This window comes from Ahaetulla prasina, chromosome 12 (assembly GCF_028640845.1).
Source record: "Ahaetulla prasina isolate Xishuangbanna chromosome 12, ASM2864084v1, whole genome shotgun sequence".
NCBI lineage: Eukaryota > Metazoa > Chordata > Lepidosauria > Squamata > Colubridae > Ahaetulla > Ahaetulla prasina.
Window position 1 is genome coordinate 13,978,540 of NC_080550.1, and position 27,750 is coordinate 14,006,289.

General features: G+C 43.6%; 1 protein-coding gene across 4 annotated transcripts; it reads right to left on the reverse strand.

The window, feature by feature from the left end:
• Positions 1-4,985: 4,985 nt before the first annotated feature.
• PDP2 (pyruvate dehydrogenase phosphatase catalytic subunit 2) lies at positions 4,986-26,989 on the reverse strand. Of its 4 annotated transcripts, none has more exons than XM_058155217.1 (3): positions 26,916-26,989; positions 24,021-24,086; positions 4,986-11,009 (listed from the first exon to the last, which is right to left on the reverse strand). In XM_058155217.1, the coding sequence occupies exons 2-3, from the start codon at positions 24,030-24,032 to the stop codon at positions 9,354-9,356; spliced, it is 1,668 nt and encodes a 555-aa protein (XP_058011200.1). In that variant the 5' UTR covers positions 24,033-24,086; positions 26,916-26,989; the 3' UTR covers positions 4,986-9,353. The 4 variants fall into 4 exon arrangements, with proteins under 4 accessions (XP_058011200.1, XP_058011201.1, XP_058011198.1 ...); XM_058155218.1 differs by lacking the exon at positions 26,916-26,989 and adding an exon at positions 26,438-26,512; XM_058155215.1 differs by lacking the exon at positions 26,916-26,989 and adding an exon at positions 26,332-26,505.
• Positions 26,990-27,750: the final 761 nt, after the last annotated feature.

Here is a 27,750-nt window from a genome sequence, read left to right on the forward strand (position 1 = left end):
GTGTTTTTTAACAACTGGTTCTCTGCCCCAATGACTGGCTGGGTAGGTGTGGCTAGGGGGTCATGTGACTGGTGGAAGTCAGTGACATCGAGTTGGCCACGCCCACCCAGATTTTGTGGCTCCCGGTGTGCCAAAAAAGTTCGTCATCACTGCCTACAGCAAGCCATACTGTAGCTTGATCCAGGATTAAGACGGAATTGCCTGGATTTACACACAGCATGCTGAATAATGAGCGATGCCTTACAAACCACATTAGCTTGCTAAGCCAAACTCCAGCAAGATCTAATAAAGCTTAGCAACGTTGTGTGACTAATGTGTTTATCCAATGCCCTACTTAAGGCTACAGTCTCCCTCCTCCTTCAGTGACTGTGGTAATCAGCTGCAGATTGAAGAATGGCTGCAGGTTTTGGGTTTGGCTAGTGACAAAGAAAAGACTGGGGTGACATGATAGCAGTATTCCAGTATTTGAGGGGCTGCCACAAAGAAGAATTTAACATTTATTTTGGTAACATCAAACGGCACTTTCTTTTTTTCAGACAATGACCAAATTAAAATTAAAATATTCATTCATATTCATAGGTCACAGGGTTATTTAGTACAGGGGTCTCCAACCTTGGCAGCTTTAAGCCTGGCAGACTTTAGCTCCCAGAATTCTGGGGAATTCTGGGAGTTGAAGTCCGTCATCTTAAAGCTGCCAAGGTTGGAGGCCCCTGATCTAGTATATATTCATTTTGTCCCAACTGTCTTCAATGCCTTTTTGTTATCTCAGGTTCCAACCTCAAAATACAGTTTGTAACTGGGCACAGAGTTTGGGGTGAAGAAAATGTTATGAATCAGTTATGAGTTTGGAGGCAAAGCCACAGTAGTTTCATCACTGCCTTGTTTGCAACCACAATTTTTCTCAGAATTTTGTCTTAAATGATAACCCCAAACTATTTGAAGTTAATTATGTGAGCTGCCACAAAGAAGAGAGGGGGAGGTCAATCTATTCTCCATAACACCGGAGGGCAGGACAAGAAACAATGGATGGAAATTAACCAAAGAGAGAAGCAACCTGAAATTAAGGAGAAACTTCCTAACAATGAACCAGTGGAACAGTTTGCCTCCAGAAATCGTGGATGCTCCATCACTGGAGATTTTTAAGAAGAGACTGGACAATCACTTGTCGGAAATACTATAGGTTCTTCAGCTTGAGCAGGGGGTTGGATTAGAAGACCTCCAAGGTCCCTTCCAGCTCTATTCTATTCAGATTATGGGTTCTCCCTGTTTTGCATCTTCTTGTTTCTCCATCTCGTTTGCCTTTTGATCACAAAAGATGCATGCTCGGTTGCCACATCAATGATCTATAGTTCTTAATTAGTGGGAGCCACATTGTTATGTGGGATTCTGCCAGGTGAAAGACATAAGTTTGCAGGTAATGAGTAGCCCTCAAGCAGGGGTGAAATGCTTCCGGTTTGGACCGGTTCGGCCCATCCGGTAGCAATGGCGGCTGGTGGTTCGGAGAACCAGTAGCAAAAATTCGGCCGAATAGGTTATTAAAAAAATGCTTTTAAAAGTAAAAAAAAAATCCTGCACCACAGCTGATCATCCCCCCATGCACTGTTCTATTTACCCCATGCCTCCTTTTGCCATGCACTGCACATGCGCGCAGTGCGCATGTGCAGCCAGTGAACCAGTAGGAAACCAGTTCAGATTACACCACTGCCCTCAAGGCACAGTAGCATTGGTAGATCTTGTCTAAGTTCAGTAGAATCAGGAGTGGTTAATATTTGGATGGAAGATAGCAGAAAATACTAGGAATGTAGATTAGATTAGACCAGTGTTTCTCTACCTTGGGAACTAGATGATGTGTGGACTTCAACACCCAGAATTCCCCAACCAGCATTGTTTCTGCTGGGTCTACACAGCAGAAGTCTACACATTTTCAAATTGCCAAGATTGAGAAACACAGAATTAAGAAGTTGAAAAAAAAAAGATCTTTGAAGAATGGCTAATGGCTAATAATTTCTACCTTGTTGCTGCTTACTACCTGATCATTGGAGGCTGAGCATAACCTGAAGGAGATGTTACCTTTTTAAGGAAAATCTTGGACTTTTTGCAATCTTGGCTGATCCCCATGGGAGGAAGTGGGGGGAAAAATAAAAACTTTCCAAGGGTTGCAGCTATCCCAGTTGTATAAAGAGTTCTTTTGCAAAAGCAGAAGAGGAGCGAATGTTATTTTAGGCACCGGTTATTTTAAAATTGGTCAAGCTAAGAGTGAAAAATAAACATGGTTGGTCAATTGGTACTGTTTACAATCAGAGTTTACTCAAGCAAAAAAAAAAAAAAAAGGTTACATATGATGAAACATTCATAAACTGAGCTTATTGGTTGAACTGCCAAAACAAAGGTCTATGGTCTATGCTTACTAGCATTCCATAACATAGCTTTGCTTCTTCTTCTTCTTCTTTGACAGATTAAGAGTTGGAAGGGACCTTGCAGGTCACCTAGTCCAACCCCCTGAGCAAGCAGGAGACCCTACATCTGCCACTACCTAGGATCGAACTCACAACCTCCTGATTGTGAGGCAAGAGCTCCATCTCTAGGCTGCTTGTTGCTCCAAATATTTGGTTAGCTGTATTGAAGAGAGCCAATACAAGTGAGATCTGGTTTTCTTGGAGTTTTAGCACATCCAGAACCTGGAAGGTACAGTAGAATGAACTTCTCACCATTTAATTTGCAAACTTTTGGTTTAGAATTGGAGGAGAAAAATAAATCGGTCCCAACGAAACCTACAGTTGCCTGAGATTTTACCATGACAAAGTCAAGACTGACATCTTGTGGCAGATCCTTGCTATGCCCTTTTCAACTCAGCTCAAAGAGCAGATTTTGTCAGGGTTTGGGGTTGAACCCTTGTCTATGTAGAAGCAGGATGGCTCGGGATCAGGGGTGAAATGCTCCTGGTTTGGACCAGATCAGCCGATCCAGTAGCGATGGCGGCGGGTGGTTTGGAGAACCAGTAGCAAAAATCCCTGCCCCCACCACCCATGCCCACCCACTCGCCCACTCGCCCGCTTGCCCGCTTCTTTTAAAAAATGCTTTTAAAAGGTAAAAAACACAGAACCTGGGTGGACTGCGTGTGGCGTTCCTGAGCTCCATTTTTGCTTGCAAAGGGCTGCAGGAGGCCATTGCAGCTAAAAATGGAGCCTCAATGAGTGACATCGAGCTGGCCACACCCATCCCGGCCACCTTTCCCAGGTCAAACACAACTATGATGCGGCCCTCAATTAAGTCAAGTTTGACATTCCTGTGTTAGAGAGTCTGCTTGAACCTTGAAATAGAGCTGGGTACTGCCAGTTTTATATTGTCGATTCTGTCGCTACATTACACATTTTCTGCCTCTTTTTCTGGCAAGGGATCTTTCTTTCTTTCTTTCTTTCTTTCTTTCTTTCTTTCTTTCTTTCTTTCTTTCTTTCTTTCTTTCTTCCTTCCTTCCTTCCTTCCTTCCTTCCTTCCTTCCTTCCTTCCTTCCTTCCTTTCTTTTTCTTTCTCTCTTTTTTTCCACTATTATTATTACTTTGGTGCAGTGGTGAAATATAAAATTTGTTACTACCGGTTCTATGGGTGTGGCTTGGTGGCGGGGTAAAGTGACCGGGTGGGCATGGCCAACTTTTTTTTTTTTAACTTTTAAAAGCATTTTCTACCTCTTTGGCCAAAGAGGTTGTAGAAAAAATGCTTTTAAAAGCCTCTGATGACCCCTGCTGAGCCACGCGATCATCAGTGCCTTTTTTTTTTACTTTTAAAAGCATTTTTTTGGCGGAAGAAAAAAATGTTTTTAAAAGTTGAAAAAAATATCTCTGATGATTGCGCATCTCAGATGATTGCGCGTCTCAGCTGGGGCAGGGGGCAGGGCCAGGGATTTTTGCTACCGGTTCTCCGAACCACCCGCCGCCATCGCTACCAGATCGGGCGATCCGGTCCGAACCGGGAGCATTTTACCCCTGATGCAATACTGACGTTGATGTTTCTATTTTTTTTAAATCTTAGGTTGAAAGCCAGTGGCTTCAGAACCATTGTATGAAGATGGGCGATGCTTACATTATCGTCTATTCAGTGACCGATAAAGTCAGCTTTGAAAAGGCTTCTGAATTGAGGATTCAGCTACAAAGGGCACGGCAAACCGAAGACATTCCTAACCGGGAGTCCGAACCGGGAGCATTTCACCCCTCCTTTGGTGGAAAGGTGTCGTTTTTCCTTCACCACATGGACTGAGTGCTGCCAGCCACATTCAACAGTGTTAGGTCCAGGTGGAACTAATGAAAATTGCAACTTATTGTTTGGCTCCTTCCTCTGAGTCCTTGACCAGGCAACCATTTCAGTCCTTGACCAGGCAACTATTTCAGAACTATTTCAGAACAGTGCTAAACCTATATTTGGAGAGAGTAACAAGCACAGAACATGACTACGTTGTCACTTGTTCATTGAACAACTTGACGGGAGCTAAACCAGCTTTTCTTTTCTTCACTTATCCATCTCAACCCATTTAGAGCAAAGTAACCCTCAGTTGGGAGAGAAACAGAAGTGGGGGAAATATATCCATCACCGTTCTTCATTGGCCCACATTAAACCAGTAAAGACAGAACCACTCGTGAGGCAGAATGGGGATCAGCAGAGGGCAATACAATTGATTCCAGTTTATATATTTTTTTATCCTGGATTGGATGGGCGTCATACTTTAATATGCTTTCTGATTGTGCCTCGTCTCTGTTGAGAAAATTGGGAAAAATACATGATGCTAGAAAAGGTATGTGAATATTACAGTTCAAGAGTGTTGAAAGCTCCCGTTGCTTCTATGTGTTTATTTGGTTTAATTTTTTTTATTGTGTTGTTGGGTTGATTTTGTCATGCTATTGCGTAAAAGCAAGAGATAAATCTAAAAATAAATACAATATTGGGCCTGAAACCATATTTTGCACAGAAGAAAAACAACAAAACTGACTTTTTCATTCATCTTAACATACTTTTATTCCCGAACAGAATAAGCTTTAAAAATAACAAAGGTGTTTAACGTATTTTTAAAGTACGTACATGTAATAAATGCTGTCTTCATTCCAATGCTAGCTCATTTTAACTTGTTAATATTTAAAAATGCTTGAATACTATGTTAAATTAACATTATACATAAATACGCTTCCTCTTGAAGCAGAAACATCTGTTATCTTTGTAACCACATTCTATAAAGATTAGTAATTTCTCGACATTACTGACCCTATTTTTTTTACATAACTTGACGAACTGTACTTAACTTGGGCACAGGCCAGCTTCAAACTAGAGAAAATTCTGGAAAATGTCTCCAATTCAAATTCCTCTGAAATTAACTGTACAGTACAGACATCTTGCTGAGACCCTGCATTGTCCTGGAGATTGGTTTTAGAAGATCACCCCATCTGCTTTGTAATCGTTGATATTTCAATATTCAAGGATATGTTGGTCTGTTCTAAACACAATAAGGACCTACACACATTACTGAATTTTAATATTCTAGGACGGTGGCCCCCCAACCTTTTGGGCACCAGGGACGGGTTCTGTGGAGAAGTTTTCCACAGTCCGGAGGAGGTGTGGTTCAGCAGTGAAATCCTCTGAAGTCTGCTACTGGTTCTGTGAGTCTGCTAGCAAGCGCACACTTTGTGCTTATGCATGCTTGAGGTGTGCCCGTGCAGCGCTAAAAAAGGAACATTTTGAAGCCTTCCGAGTCTGCAAAGGTAAGTAGAACAGTGAAGGACGGGGGAATCCGCTGTGCCATGCAATTTATATTAGCTAGAGAGCAGGAAATCTGACGATTCTAGCTAATATAAATTGCCCATCACAGCTGATTGTTGGAAATACCGGTTTGACTGAACCGGTAGCATTTTGTTTTTACTATCGGTTCACCTGAACTGGTTTGAACCGATAACATTTCACCCCTGGTGTGACTTTGTGTGCTGCCTGCATCCTGTGGATGGGACATTTGCTTGTTTGTGTGGTCCAGTTTCTGGCATGTCACGGCCCAGCTCACGGACCAGAGGGTTAGAGACCTCCTATTCTAGGATATTTTCTCCAGCAATATTAAATATAGCCCAGAAATAATAGCCTTAATCTAGAGAAAATATTCTAAATAATTGAATGCACTATAATCTATGCAGAACAGGAATGTAGAAACTGCAAAAGTAGAGAGGGAAATGGTTTAAGAAACAGTAAGGTAACATGGAGCACCTAAACTGAGTTGACATTTGGAAGGTTTAGATCATATGGCTCAGGTTCAGTCTTGGTATTTCTCGAGTGGAGAATCTATCCAATAAGTATTTGCAAGGGGGAGGAGCAGGGGTGAAATGCTACCGGATTGGACCAGATCGCACGATCCGGTAACGATTGCGGCTGGTAGTTTGGTGATCCGGTAGCGATGGCAGAACGAAGCGCTGCCCACCTGCCGGGTGTCATTACTTCCTGGTTTTAACCAGGAAGTAATGAGTTTTTTACCTTCTGCGCGTGCGCAGGTTTTGCACATGCGCAGGTCTGCATAAGCATGTGATGCGTGGCGCATGCACTTCCGAGCCGGTAAGAAAGGTAAATAGATTTCACCCCTGGGCAGGAGGTTATCTTTCTGTGGTTGTTGTTGCTTCCAGCCTCAATAATTTTGGGCAGGACAGATCAAAGAGAATTCTCTCATTTTGGGAACTGTTTTGCTAAAAGGCAGATTTGAGAAAAGTTCTCTGGATAAAAAGACCAGGTGGACGATTGTCAAGTGGAAATAACAGAACCTGGGAGGAGAGAGAAAATTCAGCTGCATAGAAAAAAAACCTGCCAAATGAATGGGGCCAGAAAAGGAGATCTGCAAAACGAATGGGGCAAGATTGAAATAATCACAGTGAAAAGTGCATTAAACAAAAAGGCTCTGAACAAGGGGATCTGATACAGCAGAAAAGGTGGAAAATTTAATAGATAAGGGTCTAAACAAAATATTCAATCCTTAGAGACTAGGATAAACTGAGAATACTGGAGATAGAATTCTAGTGCTTAAGATCCAAAGTAATCAACTCCTACCAGATATGAAAGTAGCAACTAGCAAAATAGCTAAAAGAAGAATGGACATAATCCAAAATATTATTTGCCAATCTGTTCAAAAACTGGAAAGAGTTTTTTTTTACCATTAGCAATAATAATAATAAGAAAATAAGCATGAGTTTTAGAGCAGCAATTGCCAACAAGTCGTTAAAGAAAACTCCTGCTACCTTTATTACTGGTTAAGTTCCACTTGCTAGAAAAATGACATCCAGTCATCCCATCTGTTAGCGGATGATAGACAATTGATGATCCAAAAAAAACCAAACTTTGTTTAGGGACAAGGCATAGACTGTTCCAGCACCGCATTGGATTTTCCCTGTGCTAAAAGAAATGATTCTGTAAATTTGACGTAGCCCAATAATACTTAGCAACATTACTTATAAAATGCACAATCTTGAGGTGTTCTTGTTTTAAGCAATATTTTATGATTAAAATTTGTGGACTTGTGGTCCTAAGCATGCAATTTTGGGGGGGGGGTTCAAACTGCTAGCAGAACAATTAGCCCTTTATGTTTTTCTAATGCCAACATTAAGGTCCTTTTTTCCCCCTTTCTGAATTTTTAAGCACAATATATTACAGGGTTTGTGTTTTTCCTTCCTACTTCTCAATTCTTCTTAATCAACTTGTTTCCCTTTTTGTGTAAACCACAGGTCATTCTTAGAACCGAGGATAGGAACCGCTTCTCTTATCTACATCCAATTTAACCAATCATTCTGTAGCTTCGTTCGATTGCTTCACTTGAGCCACTCCTCCCTTTGTGTCATTTGAAGACTTTTTAAATTCTCCCTGGGCTTAGTTTGAAAATATCGGCTGTGTCATTCAAAAAGCTCTGAAATTTTCCTAAAAGAAAAATCTACTGTTTGTCCATTAAAAAAATAAATAAAGGTCTGTTCGGTTTTTATGTTGAATTGGAATGCAAGTTGAAGAAGCCAAAGAGTAACTCGGCAAACCATTCAGTGGAAATGAGATGCAGCGTTGTAGACTTCCCTAAAATTATAATTCAGGCAGTGAGTAATATGTACTATAATAAAACCCTGCTTTTTTTCAGAGAACAGTCATCAGCTTAGCGTATTACTCATACATGAGTGGTATTCAAACAGAATGTTAGTCAACAGGTGTTTTAAAAGATCGAACGTAAATACAAAGCACAATATTTGTCTGTTCTTAGGAAATTAAAGCCATTCGTTGACAACATTGTGCGCTGATCCAAGGGTGCAAATATATCCTTATCTCCTTGCACTATAAAATGTCTTCCAATTGCCTTTCAAGAATGCAGCACAGCTACAAAGAGTAATCCTTTTTGAAGCTTTAAAAAAAAAAAAGACAACAAGAGACACTCATGTAAGACTGCTATGGTAGCAGAAGCAATCAACAGGAGCTTGAAATCCCTGAAGTGGTTTCTATGAGTATTCAAGTAGTAATTGATGCGGCCTATGGAACAGTAGTCTTTCAGATGAGGAAAGAAAAGGGGTGGCAACCAGCCTTCAAACAAAAGGATAAGGAGGAAAACTGATCATAGCGGACGCTGCTTAAATAGCTGGAAGACACTTTCCGTATTAATGTAACACGATGACGCCATCAGGAATCTCATGCAAATGTCTTGCGAGCAGAAGATAAAATTCAGCACTGCAGGGATGAATTTGCCTTCAGGGAAGTGTTTCATTCACCCGCCACAAACCTATCAAAATAGCTGTATCTTTAAAGAGTTCTAGTGGCAGGGGATTTTGACCTGGCAGAAATGGATGTGCAGTGACAAAGGGGCATTGTTGGATATAATTCTTTGACAGGCTCAGAGTAAGCTCCCATTGGAGTAGCATCTCTGCACAAGTCAGTTTTGTATGGATTGGAGCCCCGAACCCCACTGCACCCCAAACTGTGTCCTCAGAAAGATAACGCATCTCTTCCCCTCCATGCAATCTTTTCAATGATGGCCATTTTGGAGAGCTCATACTATCTGCCGTTCCAATCTACTTTAGAAATTTTGAACCTCACAAGCACAAGTTGTGAGAATAGTTTTCTCACAACTATTACCAGCTTCACCCTGGCACCCCATTGACTACAAAGCCCAGGTGTTCCACTAAAATCAAATGATTGCCCCAAAATTATTTTACAAGCCAAAAATGAATGAATTTTAATAGGATTATTCAAGGCATACAGTGAACTGAACTTGGGTCTCCTGAAAGAAGGAAATGGATTTTATGGGTGGGGCTCTCGTGCAAAAATGTTTCAGGGAATTTGAAGCGAACGCTCCTGACCTTCGGAATTTGTGTAACTCAGGATCTTTCTTCACCCTCTTGATAGTATCTATCAATTACATCTGAATTAAAATAGACCACTGTAACAGTGATATCATCCCTATACATGCGTGCCAAGTCATCAGGAAGAGTCAACATTGCCATAAGCTTTTCCTGGTCTATCTCTCCATATTCATTGGCACCAACGGCATGTCTGATAAGGTGGGTTGCCACATTCTGGTCACAGGGCTGGGCAGCCCGGGCCTTTCTCCGAAGTAGCAGGTCTTGCACATACCCCAGACTGGTTGGTTTCTTAAAAGTAAGCTGAGTTTTCTGGACATCCTCTTCAACTGTATGGTTTGCAACGAGCTGGACCACCTCTTGGTTGCTCAACATGTCCCACAGGCCATCAGAAGCAAGAACCAAGAACTTATCCTGCCGCCTGATTTTGTGGTAAGTGACCTCCGGTTCAGCTGTTAAGTAAGGGGGTGTGTGATAACACGGAGGGACATACTCATAGATGTTTAAATCCTCCAAGTTGCAGTGGTTTTTAAGGATACTCTGCTGCAGATCCTGACTCCACTTGAACATGACGTCGCCAAAAGCTCTGGAAGGCATAAGGACGCCCAGCAACCTGTCGTTCATAATGAGAGTGTTCCCTTCAGAAGTTGGGTGCTCGCTTTTCAACCGGGAGATTTCTGACTCATTGAAAGCATTGTGATCTCGGGTAAGGGGTAAAGCAGACCACGAGCCATTGGGGTTCTGAACTCCCAGGATCACCCTGCAGTCCCCAGCATTTGCAACGTGCAAGTGAGCCCGATCAACATGAGCTAAGCAAGCCGTTGCCCCCGAGAAAGCCACCTGTAGAGCGATATTTTTCAGAAGTTCATTCTGGGAAGGTGCCTGAACTTCCAACGATATGTCCGAATCCAGCCTTTTAAAAGCACCGATCAAAGCTTCTTCCATTGTCAGTCCAAGGTCTGTGTCCGAGTTCAGTAAGTCTTGCCAATAAACTCTGAGCTGTTCCAAGTACAGGGAGGCAACCTCGTGGAAAAAGCCGTCGTTGGGGTGTTTGTGCCACTGAAGAATAGGCAGGATCGGCTTCATGGATTCCATGGCCAACTCAATCTCTTCCAGCGTTTGCCGAGACAGGAGAGAAATGGCAAGGTAAGAAAATAGCCTCTCGCTAACCGACTGAGCACAGGAATAGCCAGCATGGCCGTCAAAGATTCCGAACATCATTCCCCTCGTCTGCAAACAGGTTGCCGCGCTTCGGCGGTCTTCTATTGGCACGTTGGCTCCCAGCTGGTTGGACTCGAATTTCAACACTGAGCTGGGATTTTTCCCGTCAAATTCCGGGACGGTGTAGGACAACTCGCTCGCCCTTAAGAGCTCATTGATCTGCGATGGCGTCAAATGGAAAGAGAAGTCTTCTTCCTCCGTGGAGGTATGTCGGAAGGCTTTTCCCAGGGAGGAAGTGTGATTGACTTTGCAACTGCAGCTTGCTGGGGACCAGCCTGAACGGCCTTTGGCAAACAAACTTTTCCATGCTTGATTATGGGAGAGAACGTATGTGGAATAGAGGCGTCCTCTTCCAGGCAAAGCGGCAACAGCAGACCTTGAAATAATAACCCAGCCAGGCATAATGCCTATTGTACGATTCCTTGGACTTCCAATCAGCACGTTCTGGAAAGCCTACAGGTAAAACGAAAACATAATTAAAGGAAGAAACAGGAAGATGGCACAATTTCTACAGCAAAGGGTTGACCAAATTACTTTCTATCAAGAGGCTCCCGAAGACATAATCGCTTATAATTGTTCTCAGCAATAAGAAAGCTCAAACTGCCCAAAGAGCTGCTGATAACAGTTCTATAGAGAAATTATTGAGTCTGTCATCTGCACCTCTATTAACTGCCTGGTTTGGCTCTGCAACCCAACAAGACAGACACAGATTTCAGAGGATCATTAGAACTGCACAAAAAACAATGGCTACCAATCTGCCTTCCATTGAGGACCTCTATACTGCACGAGTCAAAAAGAGGGCTGTGAAAATATTTATAGACCCCTCGCATCCTGGACATAAACTCTTTCAATTCCTACCCTCAAAATGACGCTATAGAGCACTGCACATCAGAACAACTAGACACAAGGAGAGTTTTTTCCTGAACCCCATCACTCTGCTAAACATATAATTCCCTCAACCACTGTCAAACTAGTTACTATGCCTGGACTATTATTAATCTTCTCATCATTCCCATCACTCATCTCTTTTCACTTATGACTGTATGACTGTAACCTTGCTGCTGGTATCCTTAAGATTTATATTGACTGTTTCCTAATATGATTTGATTGCTTATTTGTTCCCTATGACTATCATTAAGTGTTGTAGCTTATGATTGACGAATGTATCTTTTTTTATGTACTCTGAGAGCACATGCACCAAGACAAATTCCTTGTGTCCAATCACACTTGGCCAATAAAGAATTCTATTCTATTCGATTTGATTCGATTCTAATTTTGTTTGCATAGGCAACTTATAGTCAACAATCTGGCAACATTCACATGGAAGAAATTAAACAATATGTCTGGATTCTTAACAGGGGTCAACAGTAGGACATTTTCATAATTGCAGTATCCCTTCTACTTGGAAACCACTTCTGAACTTTGTGCTTGAGGTGGAATAAAATGAAACTTTGATTTTAGGTTTTCCCAATCAGATAGAATTGCCATCATAGAAATGGCTATTACATATTATTAAAAGTAAAAAGTTGACGTTCTATGTTATTAACTTATTCTATTGTGCCAAAGAGAGTCAAAAATCAATGTTTTCTTTTTCTTTTCCCTTTCACCCTACACATTTTCCTCTTCCCCTTCTCCTCCCGTTTTCACATTATTTTCATTTTTTCTTTGTATTTCTGCATTTTATGTTATGATTAATAAAATTTGTAATCTCCAAGATTTCATAACGGCAGCATCTCGAAATAGCCTAGACAGACATCCTTACAAAATTCAATATTTTTAGAATTTTTCAAAAATTCTAATGGTAGAAATCTTTTGAGATGGATTGCTAAATCTTCTGAAGCTTTGGGTTTTTCTTACATAATTTCTGGTAATGATATGTTGGAATGAATTTGAAGAAAAGAGGAAGAGCCACAGTCTAGACCAGGGGTGTCAAATTCAAAGCCCAAGGGCCGGATCTGGCCCACAGGGTACTTAGATCTGACCCGCGGGGCTGACCTGGAAATAGCAATGGACTGGCCCGCAGTGCCTCTGCCAGTGAAAACAGAGCTCAGGAGGGCTGTGTGCATCCCTCCTGAGCTCCATTTTCACTGGCAGAGGGTTGCAGGAAGCCATCGCAGCTGAAAACAGACCTCGGGAGCCTGTTTTTGCTAGCAGAGCGCTCAGGCCACCTGTTGTGGTCCATCAGCAGCTTGCAGAGCTGGCAACAAGTTGGACAGCGATGAGGCTGAGGTGAGGCCAGGGCCATCGGGAAGTGAGGTGAGGACTCCAGAGCCTCCAGAGACTGATAGTAGTGAAGCAGAGGAACAGGAGGAGCCTGTTCCTAATGCAGACATGAGAAGAGCTGCCAGAAGGCAAGAGCAGCTCAAGCAGAGAGGACAACTCTGGAGTAGGGCCAAGAGATGATCGGCCCTTCCCATAGGGCTTAAAAAAGACCAGCAACGGCATTTGGGCTTTGCCAGAAAACAACATTGGTAGCTGCGTCTTCTGCTTCGTCTACGTCTTGCATTTATTTTTGTGATTTCTGAACGTTTGCCCAGAAAGGCCTTTGGCAGTGTGCCTAATTGGACCAAGGTTTGCGATAGGACTGAAGAATTTGTGCTAGGAGGAATTTGTTTTAATTTAGTTGAACGACGCTGGGAATGAAGTCATTCTCAGCTGTTCGAATAAAGTTTGTTTGTTTTTTCATGGACTGAGTTTCCTACTACCTACTTGGGCCTGGGTCACACCACCACCACAGGCACCCCTGACACGAGTGACATCGAGCTTGCCACGCCTCCCTTGGCTACGCCCCCCCCCCAAAGGTCAAACACAACCCTGATGTGGTCCTCAATGAAATCGAGTTTGACACTCCTGGCCTAGACAATCAAAAGCTATCTCAGTCCACAGAAAACAAAGGGATGTGAGAAGGATCTCAGAAGGGACCTACCTACCCTACTTTTCTGGAAACTAAAAGTAAAGGAGGGTGAAAATGCTTTCAGACTTGACTCAGCCTTCCATCCTTCTGAGGTCGCTAAAACCAGGAGCCAGATTGTTGTGAGCAATATGCTGACTCTGTAAACAGCTTAGAGAGGGCTGTACAGCACCGTGAAGTGGTATATAAGTCTAAGTGATATTGCTATTTCAGGAACACAATAGGTGGAACATTATGACATACAATGATCTTGAGAGCTTTCAATGTTCTTGAAGTAGAAAATTGTACTTCATGTAGGAGATAAAGCAACTCATCATACATTGTGGATGCCTATTGCCTGAAAGGTCTGCTGATTTCTAGACCGCCCACAACATAGGTAGATTTCAAAACTGCCAACTCTAGGCACTGCTGGAATATGTGTAGATCAGAGGTGGGCTTCAGCAGGTTCTGACCAGTTCTGGAGAACCGGTAGTGGAAATTTTGAGCAATTCGGAGAACCGGTAGTAAAAATTCTGACTGGCCCCACCCCCATCTATTCTCTGCCTCCTGAGTCCCAGCTAATCGGGAGGAAATGGGGATTTTGCAGTAACCTTCCCCTGGAGTGGGGTGGGAATGGAGATTTTACAGTATCTTTTCCCTGCCACGCCCACCAAGCCACATTCAGAGAACTGGTAGTAAAAATTCTTGAAACCCACCACTGGTGTAGACACCAAGATAACAAAAACCATTTACCTAGTCTTCATCTCTTTTTGCAGAACATGTGATTTGCTCTTAAGGGTTACATTTTGTAAGTTTATGTCATCAGAATAAGGCAATGTGCAGAAGGTAAAAAACACATTATTTCCTGGCTAAAATAAGGAAGTAATGACACCCGGGCAGGTGGACGGAGCTTTGTTCCACCATAGCTACCGGATTGCCGAACGACCGGCCATAATCGCTACCGGATCGCGCAATCTGTTCTGTTCCGGGAACATTTCATCCCTGATGCGGTGGCTTAGCGATTAAGAGGCTGGGTTTATCAGCTAGAAAACTGGCAGCCCAAAGTTTGAGACCTGAGCACCATGTGATGGGGTGAGCTCCCTTCCTCGCCTCAGCTCCTCCCAACCTAGCAGTTTGAAAGCATGCAAATGCGAGTAGATAAATAGGTACCACTTCAATGGGAAGGTAAACAGTGCTCCGTGACATCATGGTGGCCATATGATCATGGAAATGTCTTTGCTCAATGGCCTTGAAACGGAGATGAACTCTGGCCCCTATAGTCAGCAACAACTAGCGGAGTAAAATCCATAGAGACGCCTACTTTAGTTTATCAGAATGCACTTTTTTACAATTAAGGAAACTTTATTACCTAATGCTTTGCAGAGGTGTTTTTTCTTCCCAATGAAAGACTTCTGACCCGCTTCTCGTAAAATAGCTATAAATGAATAAGTTAACCACTTCCCACAGTCACATCTTGCAAAACTCTTTAAATATATATATTTTGTAACATTCCACATGAGGATCTAAAAATTGGGTTTGAGCCTCATGGCTGGCATAGAAGAAACCCAATTAATAAGGTAGCATCGTACATTGGCTGCCCATTTCTCCTTGGTTGCAATTTAACGCACATCGTTTTGCGAGGAAATCAGGCTTACTGATACCAGAGTACTTGTTTCTGAGTAAATATGCTCAGGAGTGAGCAAAAACAACAACAACTTGCAAGGTCTGGGACCATCCTTATCTTGATAAACATTAACCCAACAAAGAGTGCTATTGTAAAACGTTGTCGTGTCCCACTCCTCCACTGACGGCCGGGTCAGGGAAATCCGAATCAGGCGTGCCTCTGCAGCTCTGCCAAAGTCCTAGCAAAGTTCTCAAGGCAGGCAGGAGACCAGAAAGTGACTTCAGCAAGATATGTTAGACTTTGCCTGACTCAGAGAATGCCAGAAAGCAGATCCTTTATATAGGCCATGGGGTGTGGCTCCATGACAGCACTTATCCAGGCCTGCCCCTCCCTTCCTTCTGTCACCGGCCGCCTATCAATTCTCCTGAAGCGAGGGTCACTCCAGTCTGCAGCTGTTGGTAATTGACCTCCCTCAGGCTCACATGCTGTGGGGGAGGGGGAGGAGTCTAGTTGCTCCGTTTGCCTGGGCATGGAGCCAGAGCTGGGGGCTGGAGGTACTTCTTCCTCCTCAGCCTGTCTGGGCATGTAGCCAGGGCCGGGGCTGGGAGGCATACTAGGACATTCCTCAGCGTTCGGAAGCAGATAAGAAGGCCCCGGCTGCGGTGAAAGCGGACGAGACACAACAAACGTAAAGGTTTCCCTGTCCAGTTGTGTCTGACTGCAGGGCACATCTTTCATTTGATTTTCATGGTCAAGGAAGCCAACATTGCCTGAAGACAATTTCTATGACTATAAGTCAAACACGCATGGAACACATTACCTTCCCACCAAAGTGGTACCTATTGATCTACTTGCATTTACATGTCTTTGAACTGCTAGGTGGAACAAGGAACGAGAGTTCATCCCATTGCGCAGAGCTTGGGTCTCGAACCCAGGCTGCCAGCTCTCCAGCTGAGAAACTCAGTATCTTTAACCGCTGAGCCATCGCATCTCCCCTTCTATTATTGCATACATACACAATGAAACATTTGACTGTGGCTAAGAAGCTGAATTTGTCGATCAAAAGGTTGGCAGTTCAGCGGTTCAAATCCCTAGGGCCGCGTAACAGGGTGAGTCCCGTTACTTGTCCCAGCTTCTGCCAACCTAGAAGTTCCGCGGTGTGGCTCAGGCTGTAAGAAGCCTGTTATTAAAACACAGCTGTCTGCAATTACTGCAGGTTCTAGTCCCACCAGGTCCAAGGTTGACTCAGCCTTCCATCCTTTATAAAGTAGGTAAAATGAGGACCCAGATTGTTGGGGGGGCAATAAGTTGACTTTGTAAATATACAAATAGAATGAGACTATTGCCTTACACACTGTAAGCCGCCCTGAGTCTTCGGAGAAGGGCGGGATATAAATGTAAACAAACAAACAAAAAAGTTCGAAAGCACATAAAAAATGCAAGTAGAAAAATAGGGACTACCTCTAGTGGGAAAGTAACAGCGTTCCGTGCGTCTTTGGCATTGAGTCACGCCGGCCACATGACCACGAAGATGTCTTCGGCCAGCGCTGGCTCTTTGCCTTTGAAACGGAGATGAGCACCGCCCCCTAGAATCAGGAACAACTAGCATGTATGTGCGAGGGGAACTTTTACCTTCACCTTTTTACCACTGAGTTAAAACAAGCCCACATCTACAGATGTTCTCCAGGGAAAAGTGTTATTCCTCTCCCACCCCAATATGCTCCAACAGTTTAATTAGAGGCAACTCTTGAGTAACAGCTGAGCCTGGCCTTTGATCTGTTATTGAGAACCATAAGGAGAAATGAAAACAAAGCATAGGAGCATTTCCAAAGAAATTAATCTCTGGAGATACACGAGCCTACACTCTGTTTACTTGTGGTTGTTCTCCTTTTATCAAACTTCCAAGTGATTTGTTAACTTAAAACATTGGGAAATGTCCTATCTCAGTGGAAGAACACTGGCTTCCTAACCAGAAGGTTTCAAAGTTAAATCTTCATCCAAAGCTGGAGAATTGTTTCCCAAAACTTTGGACAGCCTTTTCTTATCGGGGGCTAATTCACACATTACCTTGTATTTTGATGGGTTCTATTTCAGTTAGTTCTGTGAATTATCATTGGTAAAGAACAGATTAGAGTTTAGTATAATATGGGAGCCAAACCAAGTGAGTTTTCCTCAACAAGCATGACTAAGACCTTTCTAGGACTTATGCAGGAAACACCTTTCAGGTGCAAGGAATCAGGAGCCAGGATAAAGTTCAAAGCCCTGCAAGTTTATTTCTTGATACCTATACACAGGAATCTGATTTACTAACAGTCAATGCAAATTGGCTCCAGATAACGGTCAACAGATTTCAAGTGGACCTGGAATTATTTCTTACAGGGGCGCAGAGACTCCAAACTAATGATGCGTTTGACCCCACCCTCAGGCTCAGCCTCGTCATCTCCTACAACGCCATATAAAATAGAGTTCAGGATAGCAGTGAAATGCTCTGAAGTCTGCTACTGGTTCACTTTGCTACCAGTTTGCTTTGCGCGCGCATGCGTGCCAAATGTGCACTTTGTGCGCAGACGCACCACAGGCGCTACCGCAGAGCATTGAAAAAGGAGGATTAAGAAGCCTTTTCTGAGTCTTTAAAGGTAAATAGAACGGGGGGGGGAGAACAGCTGTGCCGCGTGATTTAGATTTCCTGCTTTCTAGTGAATATAAATCGCGCGACACAGCTGATCGTTGGAAATAACGATTTGCCCAGTATTTCGCCTAGTAGCATTTATTTCACCCCTGGTTCAGGGTTTAGAGTGACAGGACAGATTGATAACTTTACTGCCTTGTATGAAGAGTACGGAGTTAAATTAGTAGATTCTTTCTCCATACTGAATAGTTGACTGTGATGGCCAAAAAAGAAAAGAAGTGGAAGAATTACACCGATAATAAGCTGGGGCTTCTAAGGAAGATGCTAAGAGCTGGAATGCAGAGAATGTCAATGTGCAGCAGAGAATGTCATTTTCAGCAGCCATTCAAGGGAGCGTGGGAAAAGAGAGACCAAGGAGCGTGAAGCTTTGAAGCAGGAAAAGCTATATAATGTTCTATACCAGAGGTCTCCAAACTTTCAGACTTGTGGATTTCAACTCCCAGATTTCCCCAGCCAACATGGCTGGCTGAGGAATCCTGTGAATTGAAGTCCACAAGTCTTAAAGTTGCCAAGTTTGGAGATCCCTGTCCTATACCATCTCTCACTTTGCTCAGTGTGTGTGTCTTCCTTTCCTGAAAGCAAGAATCCCTACACTGTGCTGGTCCACTGGGAGTATATTGCCCAGTTCTGCCAGCCCTTCAAGATGGGTAGGATCAAGGAACAGACATGGCAAAGAAACCCAGGAATATTTTACAGCTGTATTGAAAGCTTGTTCTGAACTTTCACCATCCCTTCTGAAGGGCCATACAGCCTCTTTCTCATACTTTCTATTTTCCCAGGGCTGACTAATTGTCTTCCCTTTCCCCCCCCCTTCAAGGTCAGAAGTAAATTCCTTTAACCACTTCCTGTCATTTCAGGGGAATTTGACGTCAGACATGGGTTAGTTAGCTCCATTTGTAAATTCAACCCATAGGCTTAGGCTGGAGGAATCAAGATTTCAGATAAATTCAAGGCTGCTTCCAATTCCAGACTTCAAGTCCCATGCCTTTCTAGCAGCTCACGATGTGCAAATCCAGACTGGTAAATACCCGAGAGCAGAGACATCACCCTGAAAACAAAAGTGTGTATAAAGGTAAAGATAAAGGTTTCCCTCGCAACATATGTGCTAGTCGTTCCCGACTCTAGGGGGCGGTGCTCATCTCCGTTTCAAAGCCAAAGAACCAGCACTGTCCGAAGACATCTCCATGGTCATGTGGCTGGCATGACTCAACGCCAAAGGCGCACGGAACGCTGTTACCTTCCCACCAAAGGTGGTCCCTATTTTTTCTACTAGCATTTTTACGTGCTTTCGAAACTACTAGGTTGGCAGAAGCTGGGACAAGTAACAGGAGCTCACCCTGTTACACGGCAGCACTAGGGATTCGAACCGCTGAGCTGCCGACCTTTCAATCGACAAGCTCAACATCCTAGCCCCTGAGCCACCGCATCCCCAAAAGTGTGTATAGTGAAGGGTATGATTTTCCCAGTTGCAATGTATGGCTATGAAAGTTGGACCATAAGAAAGGCTAAGCGCCGAAGAATTGAGGCCTTTGAATTCTGGTGCTGGAGAAGACTCCTGCGAGTCCCTTGGACTGCAAGGCGATCAAACCGGTCAGTCCTAGAGAAGATCAATCCTGACTGCTGTTTAGAAGCCAGATCCTGAAGAGGAAACTCAAATACTTTGGCTACCTAATGAAAAGGAAGGACTCACTGGAGAAGAGCCTAATGCTGGGAATGATGGAGGGCAAAAGAAGAAGGGGATGGCAGAGAACGTGGTGGATGGATGGAGTCACTGAAGCAGTAGGCATGAGCTTAAATGGACTCCAGAGGATGGTAGAGGACAGGAAGGCCTGAAGGAACGTTGTCCATGGGGCTGCAATGGGTCAGACATGACTTTGCAACTAACAACAACAACAACAAAATACCCGAGTCATGAGATGTAGAAGTCATCCCCAATTTTAATTCTGCAACTCAAGGTAGCTTTGCCTAAACTTGATGCAAAATAGGAGGAAAAAGGCAGGCAGCTTCCTTCACCTCCACCCATTATCTGCCCTTGAGAAGGATCCCAGAAGAGAGAGGCGGGAAGGCAATAAACTGGCTCAACCAGATTCTTCTTTCTCCTGGCTCTCCCCCATAATCACAACAGTCACCAACTATCCAAGTAACAAAAGATGCTGTTGTTTGTAGGTTGCTCTTTCGAAATTGTGGGTTTTATTGACCCTTATTTAAACTGCTTGCAAACTGCTTTGAGAGGATAGGTATTTAAATGGCAGGATATAAGATAGCTAACAACAAAGATAACAACCAAGGTGACTAGGCAGATAGAAGCTATCACATACTATAACATACGAAGAACAATTGCAGGAATTGCGCACGTCTAATCTGATGAAAAGGAAGACTAGGGCCAATAGCAGCGTTTCAACATCTAAGGGGCTGCCACAAAAAAACAAGAGCATTCAATCTATTTTCCAAAGCACCTGAAAGCAGAACAAGAAGCAACGGGTGGAAACTAGTCAAGAGAGAGAAGCAACCTAGAACTCAGGAGAAATTTCCCGACAGTTAGAAAAATTCATCAGCTTGCCTTCAGAAGTTGTGAATGCTCCAACACCGGAAGGTCTTAAGATGAATTTGGGAAAACCATTTGTCTGAAATGGTATAGGGCCATGATGGCGAACCTATGGCACGCGTGCCCAGAGTGACACGCGAAGCCATGTGGCCTTGCCTGTTTGTCTTCTGGGTTTCTGGCGTACATGCGCACACAACCATCAGCTGTCCGGTTTTCAGTGCAACGGTGCTGAAAAACGGTGTGCACATGCGCGCCAACCAGCTGATTGTCGGGTTTTTATGCATGCCAGAACTTGAAAGTTAGGCTTTTCTGGAGCACAGTGTCCACGAGGGTGCGCGCACACATGTGCAACGTTTCTGTGCCACCTTTTAGGCACTCGGTGCAGAAAAGGTTCGCCTTCTCTGGCGTAGGGTTTTTTGCCTGAGCAGTGGGTTGGACTAGAAGACCTCCAAGGTCCCCTTCCAACTCTGTTATTCTGTTCTCTTATCCTATTATTCTTTCTGTATCCATCCCATCAAGCCCAAAGGAAGTCCAGCATGACATAGGACCTCCTGCAATGGGTGGGGGGGGGATTGGACTAGAAGACCCACAAGGCCTTTTCCAACTCTATTGTTCTATGTTCTAATCAGTGGTGGGATTCAAATTTTTTTACTACTGGTTCTGTGGGCGTGGCTTGGTGGGCGTGGTGTGGCTTGGTGGGTGTGGCAGGGGAAGGATACTATAAAATCTCTGTTTCCACCCTTCCCCACTAACCTGTTTTTCAACTCTGTTCTCCTGTACAGGGTAACAAAAAAAGAACCAGTGTCGTGTCCCACTCCTCCGCTGACGGCCGGGTCAGGGAAATCCGAATCAGGCTTGCCTCTGCAGCTCTGCCCAAAGTCCTAGCAAAGTCCTCAGAGCAGGCAGGAGACCAGAAAGTGACTTCAGCAAGATAAGTTCGACTTTGCCTGACTCAGAGACTGCCAGAAAGCAGATCCTTTATATAGGCCATGGGGTGTGGCTCCATGACTCAGCACTCATTAAGGCCTGCCCCTCCCTTCCTTCTGTTGCCTCCGCCTATCCAGTCTTCTGATGCGAGGGTCACTCCAATCAGCAGCTGTTGGAAATAAACTTTCCTCAGGCTCACATGCTGTGGAGGAGGGGGAGGGGTCTAGCTGCTCCATTTGCCTGGGCATGGAGCCAGGGCTGGGGCCGGGGGATGCTCCCTCCTCTGCAGCCTGCTTGGGCATGGAGCCAGGGCTGGGACCGGGAGGTGCCCCCTCCTCTTCAGTTTGTCTGGGCATGGAGCCAGGACTGGGGCCGGGAGGCATACATTCCTCCGTGTTCGGGAGCAGATAAGAAGGCCCCGGCTGCTGTGAGAGCGGGCAAGACACAACAACCAGCCAATTAGCTGGGACTCCAATCATCTGGGACTCGGGAGACAGAGAATAGATCGGGGGCGGGGCTAGCCGGAGGTGGTATTTACCAGTTCTCTGAACTACTCAAAATGTCCAGCTCCGGTTCTTCAGAACAACTCAAAACCAGCTGAATACCACCTCTGGTTCTAATATGTCATCTGTCGTTTTCTGGCCCCCTCCATCTTCAAATGAAGAGCCCCTGCTCATTTCACAATTGAGGTCACCTGATCATGAGACCACGTCTGCTTGAGACATGTGGAGGAAGAAAGGCAGTGAACGAACCCAGATAACACTCCCACAGAAGTCCTGGATCGTTTTATCCTTTTAGCAGCACCTGTTTTTGCTCTTTTGCATGATGCGTTGTGGAGTTACTGTCTCCATAGCTGTTTCTATCAGCCTCCCAAGCAGACCAGACTGGAAATACGATCAGGTGAGCTAATTCTACTTTATGATAAGGCAACAATAACAGAACCTTGCAAGTCTGAAAGAATAAATCTCCTGCCACCATTTCTTTTTACTGCTGGATAAGCTAGGGTGGTTCTTTTCTAAATTTCTCTGCTCTTTTTTTCCCCCAATAAAAACTTTTTTCTTTTTTCTTTTCTTATACACATATTGTAAATGTACATTTTCTTATTCATAGATAACCATAAATATTCTCTCTAAAGAAAGCATAAAAATAAAACATTTTAATTGCATAAAATGATGTGGAAACATATATGGCAAGGAAAAATTAGCAAGAATTAACATCAAACTGCTTCAAGACTCTAAGATTAGAGGAGGATTTGGTCTTCCAAACTGGGAACTTTATCACCGAGCGGCGATGTTAACCTGAGTTAAAGAATGGATTTTATTGAGAAATACAAAGACTATTGACTTTGGAAGGATATGATCTGCAACTAGGTTGGCACGCTCTCTTATGGTATGGCAAAAATAGGATACATGGATATTTCCAGAGACATTGTGTAAAAAATTTCTCTGCTCATTGTTCGGCTTCAGGCTGATTACTCTCTAGGCAGCATTTTTTAACTTCCCTTCCAAGGTCATTTTGACATACCATTAAAGTTTTTATTTACCCCAAAACTACAGCTGCATCAACACAGTCTCCTAATCCATTTTTGTATAATAAACCATAATTGGCTGTTAAGACCTTGCTAAGCCACAAACCACAGTTCACAAGTTAAAATTGGGAGACCCTATTGATTTAAAAGCAAAAACTATCACATTACATGGCATCCTATTCCTGGCCGTGTCTGTGCCTGTAAATTTAATCTAGATTTTAATTAATACTGAGCTGGACACAATTCCTGGTCATTGCATGGATAAATATTTGCTATAGAATAGAATAGAATAGAATTTTTATTGGCCAAGTGTGATTGGACACACAAGGAATTTGTCTTGGTGCATATCTGTCCACTCTTGTCTTCCCCTTTTGTTATGTGGATAAAACTTATGATGTATAGATTTTTTTTTCTACTCATCCACTTGCACTACGTGTCAAAAGTATGCAAATTTATGTCTGCTAATCAAAAACTGTTCTGGGCAGACTAGTTTGACTTGCAAGTCCATTGTTTTCTTAGTAATTATACATTTAATCTATACAGTAGTCCTCAATTTACATCCATTGGAAGTTGCAACAGACCCTGTAGTCATGTAATGAAAATTCAGGTAGTTAGTAACTGACAAAGCAAAGATAATAGGGGAAGCCGGATTTGCTTCACTGTGATTAATTTAACTTCAGTGATTCGCTTAACAACTGCCTTATTTAGCAGTAGAAAATCTGGTCCCAACTGGGTTCGTAAATCAAGGACTACCTGTATATAATTCGGGTAAGATCCATTGTCTGCTTTCTCATTAAAAACAGAAGTTGTTTTGTAGTTTCCTTTTGACAAATACAACATTGCCACTTTTTCTTCTGTGCAAAGAAATGGAAGAACAAATGGAAATGTTGTATTTGTCGAAAGGAAACTTCACAATTTCTGTTTTTAATAAGAAAGAAAATACTAGATCTTGCCTGAGTTATATATAGGTAATCCTTGGTTTACAACCACAATTGGACCAAATTTTCTATTGCTAAACAAGGCAGTTGTTAATTGAATAACTGAAGTTAAATTAATCATGGTTAAGCAAATCTGGCGTCCCCTATTATCTTTGCTTTACCAGATTTTTCAAATCTCACCTGTTTTTTATTGCTTTCTTTTTCAGAGTTTCTTCTTGGCCTTCATTCTCATAAATTATAATCAATAACAATTTTTTCGACTTACAGATACTAAGAAAAAAAAAAAAACAGGAAGAATTAGGAAACATTTCAAAGATATTTACCTTGTTAATCATTCATGTTTTTTCTTTTTCCAGGTATTAGCAAGGCAGATGGTCCTTCACCAAGACCTGTTGAAAAATCAATGTGAGATTTTTAAAAAGATAGAAACATGTCAATTGTAAGGATTTGCAAAACAGTGCCATTATTCCTCCTTAACTATAAATTTAAATGCATTCACAATCTATACCTGACCATTAAATAACAGTTTGTTATAATTTTAGTATCTCTGGGGCTGCCACAAAGAAGAGGGAGTCAAGCTATTCTCCAAAGCCCCTGAGGGCAGGACAAGAAGCAACGGGTGGAAACTAATCAAGGAGAGAAGCAACCTAGAACTAAAGAGAAATTTCCTGACAGTACAATTAATCAGTGGAACAACTTGCCTCCAAAAGTTGTGAATGCTCCAACACTGGAAGTTTTTAAGAGGTTGGATAACCATTTGTCTGAAGTGGTGTAGGGTTTCCTGCCTAAGCAAAGGGTTGGACTAGAAGACCTCCAAGGTCCCTCCCAACTCTGTTATTCTATTCTTATCCACAGGTAAATATTTCTTTTCCTTGCACAGAAAACAGATCCCACCACAATGCCTGAAAATTTTGTAAGACGGTGCATGCCACACAATGAAAAATAGCTGTGACAAAAGTTAAGTAACTTTTTAGGGTTGATTTTCCATATTATGCTGAATTTCCTTTCCCTCGACTCAGATCACTTTCAGAAACACAAATACAAACTTGTTTGGAATCTGAATATTACAGCCTTCTCTTTTATCACACCACGAACGTGGTTTAAAACAGCAATTTCCCACTCTATAACTACACCCCTGGTATTCCCTTCACATAATTGCTTCACAAGCTCAGTGCAAAATATAATGTGCAGCTAAACACACCTTGGGTGATCAGGCCAGCTGAGCCAAACAACTTAAAATGTACCCAAGTTTTTAATAGTCACGTTTTGTTACACATCAAACTAAACTTTAGGCTGTTTGAATAACAGGTCAGCAGAAGGAATGCTATTTTAGCTCCTGATAAAAAACCACAAACCAATGTTTGCGGCTGAGGTTTGCTGTTGGTTGACTTTGCTTTTTGTGACGTTGTTAGAAAGTGCACGGACCCATGTTTGCATGGGCAAAAAAGTCAGCCAGCAAAAACAGAACACCAAGAGAACGCAACACTGATAACTGGGGACATATCAGGAGGTTGATCTTTTCCCACAAGCTTCCAAAAATTATATTGCAAGCTGCCATTAGAATCACATTAAAGATGAGCCTCAGCAGCGCAGTGGTTGGAGTGCAGTACTGCAGGCTATTTCTGCTGCCTGCCGGCTGCCTGCAATTTGGCAGTTCAAATCTCACCAGGCTCAAGGTTGACTCAGCCTTCCAGATTGTTGGGGGCAATAGGCTGACTCTGTAAAACTGCTTAGAGAGGGCTATAAAGCTGTATGTAAGTGTTATTGCTATTGCTACTTCAATGATCCAGGTTATTAAAGCAGCGGCATCTTATTTCAGAGTCTTCCCATGCAGACCTTCCTGTTTTAATGAACAGGAAGTTAGCTGCATTCACACAGGTTCCAAAACATTTCAAATCTTATAGGATGAATGCACAGCTCCTTACTCTGTGACAAGTTAGCCCATACGTAGACAAACTATTCCTCTACTGAACTTATACCCTAAGATCAATCATTTTGTAAATTCATTCCCAACGTATGCACGAGAGGGTGGGAAAAACTTTAGCAAATGCAACCAATTGCCTTCAAATTTTGCAACTTTGGAAAACGTTGGGATATTATTATTATATAATAATATTTAAATATAATATATAACTGTAGATAATCTATTACTTACTATCTATTACTATCTATTACTGTAGATAGATCTATTACTTTATCTACATTTCTTTCCCACTTCTGCTTCTTCCTTAACTCCAAATTTGCACCCATTGTAATTCTGCTTTAACACGCCAAATTAAAAAAAAATGATTTTAAAAAGGAAAACAGAATGCAGCGCCTCCTTTTTTAAAAAAACAACTTTCTCTGCCTCACCCAATTTGCTGTTTATTGCACCTTTAAGAGCAATAAAAGCAATACTAATAAAATTTAATAGCAACCGAATTGACAAGCTGGGAACCACGCCTTCCACTTGAGAGCTTCCAAACTCCGAAGGCTACTCCTGACACCAGGTTCCGCGTTTCTGAACCAGCGCCGATCCGATCTGCATTCTGCACCAATTAACGGCTGATCCCGTTTACACGACACTCCCTTGATAAATCCCATAGATAAAAGAAATAATAACCCACGCTTAAAAACCAAAACAAGCCAACCAACCCTGTAATTTTTTTTCCCCCTCCAAGGCGATGAAGAGGTTCACTTGCTGACTTCCTGCAGACTCAAAACTTTCCTCCGCGAAAAGAGAAATAAAATAAAAAAAAACCTGCTTCTCTCCACATTCCAGTATGGGGCGTTTAAACAGCAGCAGCAGCTGGACTCCCAGTATGGCAAGGCAAAGCCAGGCTGCAATAGAAGTTCGACTCCGCCCCTGGAACGCCCAGCCATTGGCTGCCGCGGGAGGCGTGAGAGGGTGTTCAGGGAGCTGAATGGCGGGCGGGGATGGCAAAGCCACGCCCCCTCCCGCGCCACTGGCTAACGCGCGTGGGGCTTTTCCCAGCTGGGTTCTGCTGCTGCTGCTGCGACCCCTAGCGGCCGTTCGGAGTTTCGCAAGCCGCGGAGAATTCCGAACGCGACGGGTTCCGCCCAGAACCGGGTTTCTTAGAACGTGTGAACGGGCACTATAGGACGTTTTCGGGTTCTTTTGCACGCGGGCATCGCCGGGAAAGAAAGCGTGAAGCCGTTATGTTCTCAGGGCGAAGCATCCAAGCCCGAACCACCTTAGGGGAAGAAAAGAGACGTACCTCGTGTCTGGTGAGCCAGCCTGCCTGCCTGCTAAGCAACCGGGAGCCGTGTGAATTACTCGAGAGGCGAGGCCAAGCGCTCCTCCCCTCCTCTACGGGAAATGACAGCCAGCCCAACCCCAATCTCGCTTCTTCTAGACAGAATCCACCCTTCCCGCGTCGTTTCGCGTGGGGAGGTGCTCGACCCGGGAGCCTTCCCAGCTGGGAGATTCCCCCCACGCCGGTGTAGCCAGCGTTTCCTTAACAAGCCTGGATGAACTCGGTTTGCACTCTGGCACAACCCTAACCCCCACGCCCAGCCATCAGACCCACCCAGCCACCCCAGTAAAAAAATATTTTAAAAAAAAAATCCCCAGGACCCACAGAACCTGCAAACACGGAAAGCGCCACGTGCGCGCAAGTACCCACGTTCTCCCCAGTTGCGTGTCGACCCGTTTGGCCCTCGCGGCTGGTCTTTTTTGCGTTGGAGAAGGGAAAAGCCGGCAAAAGAGCAGCTTGTGCCACGCTTGGATCAGACGAACCCGCCCTTTGCCAGCGTCGCTTGTCCTCGGATGGCCTCACGGACTGCTAGCCACCCCTGCGATCATAAGCCCTCGGTTGAAGGCGAGCCCGCGGGTTGGAAGGGCGAAGCTTGGTGGCCCGCTGACCTGCAGGCAGATTCCGACGTTGCACGGAATCAGAGACAGAGACAGAGAAGAAGAACACGCAAGCTAAACTTACTTCCACCGGGGTCGCGCAGAGACGTTTTCACCGCCCTTGCAAAGCGCTGCAAAAGCCGGCTTTTTCCAGCCCTTGCTCCTTGCGAATGACCTGGCCAAGGCTCTACGTCTTTAAA